This window comes from Thermobia domestica, chromosome 8 (assembly GCF_964235325.1).
Source record: "Thermobia domestica chromosome 8, izTheDome1.hap1.1, whole genome shotgun sequence".
Lineage (NCBI taxonomy): Eukaryota > Metazoa > Arthropoda > Insecta > Zygentoma > Lepismatidae > Thermobia > Thermobia domestica.
Window position 1 is genome coordinate 273,621,103 of NC_137461.1, and position 12,768 is coordinate 273,633,870.

The 12,768-nt window shown below is 32.4% G+C and overlaps 1 protein-coding gene across 5 annotated transcripts in view; it reads right to left on the minus strand.

Annotated features, from left to right (window-relative positions):
• Positions 1–12,768, minus strand: part of NaPi-III (Na[+]-dependent inorganic phosphate cotransporter type III) — a 495,622-nt gene that overhangs the window by 43,074 nt on the left and 439,780 nt on the right. For 4 of the 5 annotated variants that reach the window (XM_081769823.1, XM_081769822.1, XM_081769824.1 and 1 more), the window contains one exon: positions 7,208–7,264. The exons of the other annotated variant lie outside the window; for it this stretch is intronic. In XM_081769823.1, the coding sequence (XP_081625949.1) occupies positions 7,208–7,264 (57 nt within the window). The remainder of the gene's footprint in view (positions 1–7,207; positions 7,265–12,768) is intronic. 5 annotated transcript variants of the gene reach the window in all.

Genomic DNA, 12,768 nt, shown 5'->3' on the forward strand with positions numbered 1-12,768 from the left:
CCAGGAATAAAGTTAGCAAAGCCCCCCCCCCCCGAAACAAAATCGTAAATACGCCACTGGCGTCCACATACCAGGTATTATTAATATAATAAACTTAATTTAGATCCAATATATATATACATACACTAAACAAAACCTACATTTATCTAAAATTTAAAAAAATAAGTACACCTCTAATAGCAGAATTAATATTTCATAATTATTGATTCACAATAAAATAAAATCGAACAAGAACGGGAAACTTGCAAGTGTATGAAGTCTAAAGCAACGATTCTATTCTTGTTCGATTTTATTTTATTTTGAATCAATAATCAGGATGAAGCAATTTTTCTCTATCTATATCTATATCTATATATCGGTTGTTCTAAAAATGGCGCCAACAGACCACGGAGCACTATTCTACAGGTCAAAATAGAGCGACAACGTTGTATGATAGAATGTTCTCCATCATAAACAACGAGACCTCCTTCAGGCGCTATGGAGAATCAAAATTTCACTCTGTAGCAACATCGCATATTAACTTGGAACCTTACCACTGCTCTACAAATCCATCAAACAGTTACATAGTTTGATGAGGTAATAAGTGGTACTAGTGTCAACGACTATTGACTTTAACTGTCATCTGGCAACAATCGATGTAATTATTAGATGGATTGGTAGATCTAATCTATGGCTCTTTATCTGCGACGTTGCCACATAGTGCAATTCGCGTCTCCAGACGAGGATCTGAAAGGTATATATATAGAGGGTGGCCCAAAAGTAGGTATACAGTCCCGTACTTATTACCTCACTGTGTTTTTATTGTTATCAAACAGGTAGACCTAGTTTGTTTATTATTCGTTATTAACGTCTTTTTACTTATAACTTAAGCCCGGTACAGTCGAAGCAAATAAATCTATAAACTAGAATGTTATACTTGATCAATGCAAGGATGTATATCTACTTTTGGGCCACCCTGTATATATATGTTTGACTTCTAAAACAGTGCTCTGTAGCCCATGGGCGCCATTTTTAGAACACCCGATATATAATACATATATTCACACTCACAAAGAAATAGGAGTACTAAACGGATTTGCTTCCGAATAGTGTAGCATGTCTCTCCGTCATGGCTTTAATTATGACTTACCTTTCAGGGGAACAGTAATGAATAATCAGAAGATACTAATGAACGTAAACATAATCTATGTTTAGAAAGTTACACACCAAATCTTCCAATAAATTGTGAATTGATACAGAAATAGACACTTTGACAAGTTCATTTTTTTCTTTCTAAAAAGGAGAAAAGAAAAAGAAAAAAAGGAAAGAAGGATTTTTCAAAGCGGTTATCTGTGTTTGTAGAATATTTATGTTAACGTTTCATGATTATGTCCTTTATGCTACAAGAGATCATGATTAATGAAAGTTACGAAGTAATATTGAACGGGTTTAATTTCAAAAAAGATGTAGGTGTTGTCTTTGACGAAAAACTCTCCTTTGCAGATCACATCACATTGACCTCATCAGAGCCATGAAACTACTTGGTCTACTTTTTAGATTGCCCGAAATACAAAGTCTCCCAGCCCTTAGGATATTTTACAAGGCTTTTGCTTGTTCAATCATTGAATCTTGTTCACCTGTATGGAATATGGCTGTACCTACTAACAGGGCCGTACCGTGGAAAATGAGCGCCCGGGGCGAAAGTATACGACGGCGCCCCCAAACATATATTTCAAGCAATTTTTCATATCTTTTTTCCTTTTTTCTATGGATTTTTTTGCCCCCTTACTTCGGCGCCCGGGGCCGTCGCCCCGCTCGCCTCCCTTCCCACGGCACGGCCCTGCCTACTAATCTAACTCGCATTGACTCGATTTTAAACTTCTTTCTTTCCATAGTTAGGTTTAGAATTCCTACATGATCATTCGAGACAAGAACTAATGTCTTGAATTAACTTATGTACCCCCTGATAAACGACGTCGCGCAGTTGATTTACTTTACCTATATAAGATCATCAATGGTAAAGTTAATTCTGAATTCTCATTACCACAGATTAACCTTCGTGTTCCTCCAAGGCGAACTCGCTCCCTAAATTTACAAACTTACGAGACTCCTATGTTATCAGTTGTTAAGTGTTCCTTGTTTCACAGACTAACGCAAGATTATAACATAGTTTCAACAGTTTCAGCATTCTTACTACTGAACGAAACTTTAGAAATCAACTGAAGAGAATATTCTAAATTTAGAGGTGAACTTTCTTTTATTTGTATTTGTTTTTATCTTTTTCTTTTTTTTCTTTTTATATTTGTGTTCCATGTTGATGGTGTACAGTTTCAGCCAAATGGCCTTGTACTGTATGAAAGTTAGTGAATAAATAAATAAAGTGTGTGATCATGAACCAATTGGTGGAATAAGAATGTGTGAAAAAGGGAAAACTCGAGAAAACACATTGCCTGGGATCGAACCAGGGATCTTTCACAGCAGAGATCAGCTAGCCATCATGCTGGTTACTAATTATTGTTTCATCTCCAATCCATTTAGATACATCACAATCTGTAAATTGCTTTCATTCTCGCTTGAAGACAGTTCGCAATAAGGCGTCAAGGAGCAGTGTAGAAGCAAACTTTTTTTTTTTTAATAATTATTTTTTAAAATTAATATTTAGATTGAACGGAATCCCATCCTACTTCATAATTGTTACTTATTCATTTACAAAGTTCCGCGTATATATGTATGTCACTTTATATTCACAGCGCTGACGGTACATGAGAGTCCATTTTTCGAAGGAAAGCAGCCAGGCTTACTATGCCAGTTTTCACTTTCTAGGATTAAGTGAAAACCCTAAGAACGCGAAATGAAATAAAATATTTCAGTTTCACGTCCCACGATTATGTCCATTAGGCTAAGGGAGACGATGATTAAGGCAAGTGAATGATGATGGAAGATTTGCTGGAATGACAAGTGAGAGAAAACGGGGGTTCCACGAGAAAACCCACGGACACGATGTTGTCCACCACAAATTTACTGATCCGGAGATCGAACAAGGGACCCAACATACCAGAAGTAGGCACTCTACCACTGAGTTACAATGCCCCAACTCTAACAGGGTGTCTACTAAAATACCAAAATGAAAGTTCGTGAATTTTTCGTGACCTTTTCTTTATCAAACCATAAAATTTCGGAATATTCTCAAAAGCGACGTTGGATGCTAATTAGGCCGAATTTTCATGCATGCAATTTGGTAACGAGTTTGTAGCGTGTAAAGCCGACCATAGACATCTTTGGTGGTGAATTTTGATGTTTTCTAGAACAAAATTTTCCAGCCTGCACGTATATTTGTACAGATGAAAAAATATAAAAAATAAAAAACAGACCCAAAAGCTAAATTTCGTGACTATTTCTTGGCTTTCATGATCGTTTTCTCATTTCGTAACTTTTTCGTGACATTCGTGACCGATAGACACCCTGTCTAAGAATAGTTAGCATAACTGCCTAGATTTCTGACTGAAAGCCTTGAAACGAAGAAATTTCACGAATTACAACAGACAGAACAACGTAAAACAAAGTTGTCATATTCAACGCACACATTAAAAACTGTTATAAAATACGAAACTCTGGTCAGAATTTATCAGTAATCAATTAAGAAAAAACAAAGTGTTATGTTAGTTATCTTGCAACTCTGTTATTAAGCATCATTCTTATTAAGTAATGGCAAACAAATGCACACATGCTCATAATACCAAGATAAATATCTAACATGCATTCATTTTATGCACTTTCTTCTGTACAATTCTGACAATGAAGCCCATACTACGTACAGTAAAAATTATAATGCTCAGAATATTAAATATACGTGATTACCTTAATATTTTATATCAAATCTTCCCTGTTCTCAATTTGCGAAAGATGTTTTTTTTCATGATTAGAAAATATTTTATATTGTATGATTTTATTGTAATGCAAGCAAGTTCTTAACAGTTTAATCTCATGCACTTATATATTCTTTATGTGACAAAATATATAATACATTTCCAAATCTTTATGAATATTTCTCATTAAGTTGTTTTTAATAATCATTAAACAAAATTTCTTAATTTAAGCACAAGGTATAAAACGATAAATTGGCATTGATTTCGTAAAACAAGGAAAGAATATGTACATAGTTATAAATCAATGTATTAAACTACATTTAGTTACTTTTGTATTGGCTTTGCGAATCATAAACTGTGGATCTGAAAACTGTCGATCTAATTTTGTACATAAAAGGCTTTAGCTTGTATTTTAGAAGTAATTTCTATATTTCAAATTATTTCCCGGCATATACAGGGTGTTACAAACCTCACATCAAAATAATGAAAAAAAAAAAGTTTATATGGACCTGTGCTCAAAAATGGATAGTTTCGGAGTCATTGAGTGCCGAAAACGTGAAACAAGTGAACTTTAAAATTTTACAGCTCCACTACTATGGGACCTATCGTAGTCGGGTCAAGACATCACTGAGGAACTGGTATGTAGAACTATTCAAATATCCATGTTTAAGAATGCCCCAGTAATTGGACACCAATTTTGAGAGAGGTAGGTGGAGAGTGATCAAGTACTCCCACACAGCCTTTCTAAAAATGATTGTGCAAGTACCGGAGGTTCTGAAAGATGGATATTTGGATAGTTCACGTATTAGTTCCTCAGTAATTTCTTGATCCGACTACGATTGGTCTATAGTAGTAGAATTATGGATCTTTAAAGTTCATTTTTTCACGTTTTCGGCACCCTATAACTGCGAAACTATGAACCTTGAACCACAGGTCCATATGAACTTTTTTTTTTTCTTTCTTATTTTGATGTGAGAAATCTATTCTCAAACTTTTGTAACAAATACCCTGTATATTCCATATTCATGTGATTATTACATGTCCTCTTTATTGTGTAAAATAAAAGATAATATTTTTGTTTACCTGAACAACAGAATTTTAAGTTTCTCGTCTCTAACCTATAGGACTTTTAGTACTATTTACGTGTCAAAACAATAGAAAAGTTTGCCATTATTCTATAACTTTCCTAATAATATGTTAATTTAACTTAAGCTAATGCTTAAGTAACAAAATTGAAATATTTTCCATAAGTAGAAGATTTTGCTTTGTTATAATTAAATATAAACTAATTATTTGCTAAGCAAAACTATATATTTTCATTAAAATTCAACACGTGTTACAGTTTCGCCAACTAACTCTTTGGCTTCATCAGACGTGTTGAATTTTAATGAAAATATATAGTTTTACTCAGCAAATAATTAGTTTATATTTAACAAAATTGAAGAAGTTTTAAATGTCTTATAACATATTTTATCTAGCTAGGCAAGTATCTTATTTAACAAAAATTTGTCAATTTTATCCTTGTAAATTCATATGTGTATTTTAACGTTAATAATTATATGTACGTTTATAGATATATCATCTCTTTAGTATAGATTAATATGTTCCCTATTCACAAATACCACAATTAAATGACAAGTTAAGATATAATTAAATATTAAAAAATACACTTATAACAAGAAGATTAAAATGACTATTAGGCAGCGCTTTTTATCAGTAATAAAGCATAATTTGTGTAGCATTGAGATTTTATTTGCAGCCTTTAAGTAATATTTATATTATGAATTAATTGTATTTATTTTTAGTATTAATAATAATAGTATTTGTACCCTTGTTTACATGTGAAGTTTGTACAACTATTTTATGTATTTGTATGTAGGTTTCCTTGTACAGGGTGTATCAAAAAGAACTTTACAACTTTGAAAACTCATATTCATTTATTCATCTATCTTACAGACATGGTTTTGGTGTCATTTTGTAGCAAAATACATCAAATTTTGACTCACGTAGTACACTAGTTCAGAAACAAGCCACCGCAAGCGCTAGTGGCAGTTGTACCAAAGATGGGTTCCTTTACTGGTTCTGAGCGTGCAAGTTGTATGTTTTGGTTTGAAGAATCCTAAGTCTGTGACAATTGTGCACTTAATCTTTGTTTAAAGTATGGTATAAAGATCCTCCCAGTAGGCCTACTATTTATCAGTGACATAAGTGTTTTATTAAAATTGGATGTTCGGTAAGACACAACAAATCTTCAGATCGTCCTGGTACGCTTGAAGACGTTGTAAAGCAAGTGAGACAAAGCTTTGTGAACACAGTCCTACAAAATTAACCCCGCGTGCATCTCGACAGCTGGGCACCTCACATATGATAGTTTATCGTGTGTTGAGAAGACGATTGCATCTCAAACCATACAAATTACAAATGATGCAAGAATTAAAAGACACTGATTGGATTTTGTGTGGAAATGCTACATCGACTTCAGATGAGACGTGTCCCACATCACAAATGGAAGCCACATTGAACCTCTTTAGATATAAGGTTTATTAAAAAATATATATATATATATATATATATATATATATATATATATATATATATATATATATATATATATATATATATATATATATATATATTTATTTATTTATTTATTTAGCTTACAGACATGGTTTTGGTGCCATTTGTAGCAAAATATATCAATATGAGTTTTCAAATTTGTAAAGTACTTTTTAATACACCCTGTATGTATTTAGTAGCTTTCTTTATTCTTCTTTTCAATGGGAAAGCCTTTATAGAAGGAAGCAAAGTTGTTAAATTACATTGTTTATTAAATGTTTGGGTGATTGCCTTCTACTAATGCTTTTGTTTACTAAAAATATAACATTAATAGAATATTTTGTACTTAGAGTAAGGGCCACTTTTAATCGTGTTACATAAGAAATACACTACATAGTTACTTTGAAGTGCGGCAAATGTATGAACGAAAGTCAGAAGTAATCTTCAAAACATTCTACCCTGAAGTTTATTGTATAAATAAAGATGCTGTATATTTTATAACACGAGCTTACCATCCAGTTGGCGATATCCAGTCTGCCAGTATTCTTGCTAGAAAATTAGGTTAAATTTCAAACCCACACTCTCGACACATATTAAAGACAGTTTAAAAAAAAAAAAAAAAAAAAAAAAAAAAACTTTAGAAAAATGCGAAAACTTGTAGACTGGCGTATAAACAAGACACGACAATAGTAGTTAGCAGAGGACTGCTGAAGAAAAGACAGAAAATAGCCCTTTGAAAAAAAAAAAAAGCAGCCTCTTATGTGATTGTGTTCGTTTGTTTTTCTTTGATTAAATTCATCATTTACCTGCTGAGCCACCGAATGTAAAATGAACATCTGCAGCACTTTCTTTTGTGGTCAGTTCTGCAAAAATAAGTGACAAAAAATAAAATGAGATGATACCAGGAGCGAGAAAATAAACACAAGCCCACAAACAAAAGTCACAACAAAGCTAGACAGCAATCATGAATTGTAATTTGTGTAACCCAGACAAGTTCTAGGACAAGGAAACAGCTGCAACAATTAACACAATAGTATTATTGTAGTTATGTGTTCTCTTCTTAAATAGAAACTATACAGTAGATTGTGGCAATGTAAGAAAATTTAGCTATATTAATACATATAATACACTAACATATGTATATATAAAACACTAACAGAGATTACTTATTGTCAGTCCACTATTGGACTGTTATCGAAACTACCACAAACTTACTTGATCGGGGATCGAACCAGGGATTTGACGCACAAGTGGAATAAAAAATTAAAATAAACACTATGTTCTATTACCCAATCTTGCTCTGATATTTCGTTCACGACTTATGACCAAGTTTCTTATCTATCCTCGCAATTTCACGGGTTGTAGCTCTAAAACGATGCATTTGTGCACCTACGTTGGTAATATATATATATATATTTGTTTGAGGAATCATTGTCCAAAGTGTGCTAGTGTTGTTTCCAAACACACTGTAATTGATTCTTTCACAATGCATTTGATCATGACTTTAAAGAACATTTCCAAATAACAGCTTTAGTATTATACTTACAATGGAAGATAGCTATACCGAACAAAAATCCGAAAAAAAAAAAAATCATCTAATTTGAATTCAGTGTGCTAATACTAAAAATCACATTATCTGTCACATATAGAAATTGTATGTCGTTTACATTATACAGATATTTTCATTATCAATCTACCTTCATGATGTATATTTATCATTCAGTGTTCTGTAACAAAATTCACTGTATAACGAAATAGTTTCTAATCGCGCCACAATTTACTGTATAGTTTCCTCAATAATACTACAATGTTAAAGACAACTACTATGATAAAGGGAAACACTAGCAATTATCACATAATTACAAGTACTACTATTACTACTACAAGAAAGAGAGTGCATTGGCTTACAGTGAAGTATACACATTAGGTCCCAATTATCAACATACACATTTATTTCCTAAAATTACATTTGTTATATTAAAACCAATTATATCCAAGCAAAACCGGAAAATTATTAAATCATTTGTTAAAAATACTAAAATAAAATTTTCGATTTAAAACACTTTCTCCAGATTAATTCCTCTGTTGACTTTAAAATAAAAACAATATTTCGGATGTATAATTATAACAAGTGTAAAAGATAAAATCCGTCCTCTTATTTGCGTTCGGTAGCTGAATTTATACTCCAACACTAAAATATACACGAATTTTACAATTAAAAAAAAAAAAAAAATACTACAGCAAAAGTTTCCTACGAACGCATTTAAAGTTTTAATATTAATATATCTGATCTATATATAAAACACCCAACTTAATTTGAATTCTAAAAAATAAATGCTGGATTTATTTGCTTTATCTCCAACTTTTAGATCTGACGTACTTCGTACGGAAAGGGTATTTAGAATAACTGTTCAAGAAAATCATGTTGTTAATATACCTAAATATCTTTTCATATCGAAATCGTTAAAATAAACGGAGACGCGCTACTGAACTCTTTTTATGACTTGTAGTTTGATCAGATAGTTTTGCCTATATAAATATAGAACATATGCACAATATATCTCGTAATAAGATTTTTCCCGTTTTCTTTAATTAAATAGTGCGATCTCTATTAGAATCCGTATTAGAGATTCCGAAAATTACCAGAGTTCAAGTCACGAATGTCAATTTAAAAGGCACGTGCTTCCCATGCCCAAATGTTGGATTGGTAAGCATTTGATGGAAATTGTAGTTGAGCCAAAATAATAATAATAATAATAATAATAATAATAATAATAATAATAATAATAATAATAATAATAATAATAATAATAATAATAATAATAATAAACATTTAAGGTTGGTGTAAACGGACAAGTTTTGCTGATAGATGTCACTGCAGTCTTCGTATCTCTCTCATTAATTTACAATTTCTCTTACAAATTTCAATCTACAGACTTCAATTTTTTAGAGAAGGAACTTTATAACCTATCGAAGGCAACAACCCGTGTCAATTTTTTATTTAGAATTTTCTTAATTGTTGAAACAGTTCCGTTGTTAAAAGTTTGAATATCCATTTTAACAATGAAGAAAATTCTAAATAAAAAATTGACACGAATTCTTGCCTTCGATAGGTTATAAAGTTTCTTCTGTAAAAAATTTGAAGTCTGTAGGTTGAAATTTGTAAGAGAAATTGCGAGTTTTCATGAAAGGTTAAAAAAATGAAGACTGTATATCTATCGGCAAAACTTGTCCCTTTAGACCAACCTTCAAATCATAGCAAAAGTACACGCACTGCTTGTTCAGGACGCGGAAAGTTGTAGTCAGAATAAAGGTGCATACTATCATGTATATTTTCTCTTTAATCTGAATCCTAACATGAGCGGAATCTGAAATTGAAAATCCATTGAAAACACGTTGTAAAGAATACAATAAAAGAATGTTTGAAAAAAAAAATTGAACGTCTGTGTCTGTTATTAACTGCAGCAAATTCTTGTTTTAATTAATCCTTGAGAAACAAATTAAAAATTGGCTTTGGAGGGTGACTAGCAATCGGTCCTATTTTCTCCAAGTTTTTGAACTGATACTTGAATTTTAAACATAAGATTACTTATCCATGTTAACCATTGAGATGTGAAAGAAAACTCAATGAGCACTTGATTAACAGGCGGTGTCTACTCTTTAACATACTTCACGGCAATTGCGACAACAAAAAATGCGATTTAGTCCTTTTTGGGAATTCATACTGAACGAAAAGTAATATATAAACGTAACTTATTTAGCTTCTGTTTATAGACATTATAACAACTTTTTTTTTTTTAAATCATCAACAAATACACAATATTTGTTAGTCTGTACTAATTCAAATAGCTTACATCAGTTTATTAATTAAATCCCGTAAAATTAGTTAGCATCGCGGATTAAATCCCGTGGCAAAAATCCAATATGGCAATTTAAGAAAATGTGTATGCTGTTCAATTTTCATTTCAATTTATTTTACACAAGAATTTAGTACAAGGCCAATTATTTCTAACGTATCTTACACAGTTAATAGAGTCTACTTTTACTTTGTACCTACCCATAGAAGAATTGTAAATGTAGATATTTGAATTCACATATATTAACACAATTTCGAGTACGTTATGTGCTAAATTCTTGTATAAACAGTGTGAATGAAGTGCGGTAAACACCCTTCAACAAAAGAAGCGCCCATTTATCAACAAAATATATGCAATATTAACACTGGTAAAGAAACAAGCCAATATTTAAAAGGCATGCTTGTTATGTTACGTGATTGGGCAGTTAGACAGAAGTCAACAAATGTGACAAAAAACGTACACAAACAAAATCTTGCTGTAGCAAATCTACAGAGATTAGTGGTGAGGATATAAAAATGTAGAATCCATATCTTTCTGTAATAGTTAGGAAACTTATATATAGACAGACATGTAACGTTCCACGTCATACCTTTTTGGAATCACTGCACCGATATATGTATATATCATACCAAAATTCGTGTCCGTAATTGTTTTATTTGATTCAGGCCGATAAACATGATAATTGTAGGTAATCTATGATTTTATCATTCACGAATTCATCACAATTCATTTACTTTCACTGAGCCCCCGTTAATTTATATCCTTTGGCAATCAAGAAAGTCAAACCGAAGTTTTCAAAAATATAGAATCCCTAACGTTCAGCTATCTGACACTTATATATTTACTTTTAACATACAATGAACGTATCACGTAAATTTATATTTTTTTCGTACGCTTAAAGCAATCTATTACGCAAAGCTGAAAAAATGTACTTTTTTTTTCTTGTTTGAAGTCCATAATTATGTACTATAGTTAAGAGAGAAGTGGTGTGAGATAGATAATAATGGGGAATGACGAAAGTAGGAGGAAATAGAAGAACCCCGAGAAACCCATGCTCACGTTGTTTGTCCACGCATCCCATGAAAGCCCACTTGGTACATGCTGGGATCGACTGTCTTGTGGCAATGTCAAATAATGTGATAAAAATAATATCACTACGAAATCTTGCCTTATAATGCATTATTAAAGGCGAATTAAACAAAGATTGTATATTTAGTATCAAAGATGAACCTTATCAGCTGATACATATCCATATGTATATAGCTTCTTTTATTTGATTAGAAACGATTAAGAAGATAAAAAAAAAATTTCACATAAATTTATTTTATGAACAGTGATAACCGTAGTTCCCTAGCTAAAAATAATGTAAATAACTTCATGTATGTTTATACTAACTGAAGTTCCTTACAATTCATCTACGGCTATGAATAGTTCGGGTGGTTAACACACTCGTACTTTACACATTGGACGCCCAGAGTTTTAAGTATCAGTAAGGATAAGTCTCGATTAATTCACATGGCTTACTTTAAGTCATAAATTTACCTGTTCTTCTAAATACATTTCCAACATTTCTGAAATTCTCTATTTATTTATTTATTTATTTATTTATCACAGTTACATACGGTAAGTTAAATCAGCTTCTGTTGTAAAACGAATTACAAAACACGAGCTTCAAGACATTACTCAGGAGTTTCATTCTTTTGATAATTAATTTCTCTGAGTAGCATTTGCTGTAATATCGAAACGGAGATAGACTATTTGTCGTCCCTTACATCTTAATCCTTTCAACCCTTATGAAGTAAAAATACACCTACACCATGTTTCAAAAACATACACCTACACCATGTTTCAAAAACAATGACCTGATTTTGGACGGTAATAATTACAGAACAGGGAAGTACCGGCAAGGAAATGAAAAATTGTTTGAATGGGCGTGGCCTAGTTTCAGAAAATCGCCGTTAGATGTCAGTTAATGTATCTTCTCAATTAACACTCAGTCAGAAGTAAGATGGCGTCCGCTCAACAGAAGGCGTTTTATGTGCTGCAGTTTGCAAAGACTGAATCACTGATTTCGGTCCAGCGTGCTTTTCGTCGGCGTTTTTGCATTGATCCACCTGCATATAAAAACAATCGTCCTTGGTATCGCCAATTTGAAGAGACAGGATGCTTGTGCAAAGGTTTCCGATGAAATTGTATAAACAATTCGGCAAAAACAGTGACTGGAATGAGCTATCTTCAAATGCTGCAGAATTCGCTATTTCCACAACTTCAGGAGGACTCCAATGACTTTATTTTACAATAGGATGGAGCTCCACTACACTGGCACAATAATGTACGTCAGTTTCTCAATCACACTCTGCCTCTATGCTGGATAGGGTGCAGGGACTCCGAGACACTGTCCTACATTCTTGGCCTCCAAGATCGACAGGCATGTCCATGCGATTTTTTCTCGTAGGGATATGTGAGGGATAGTATGTTCATCCCCTCTTTACCTCCTGATATAGAAGTGA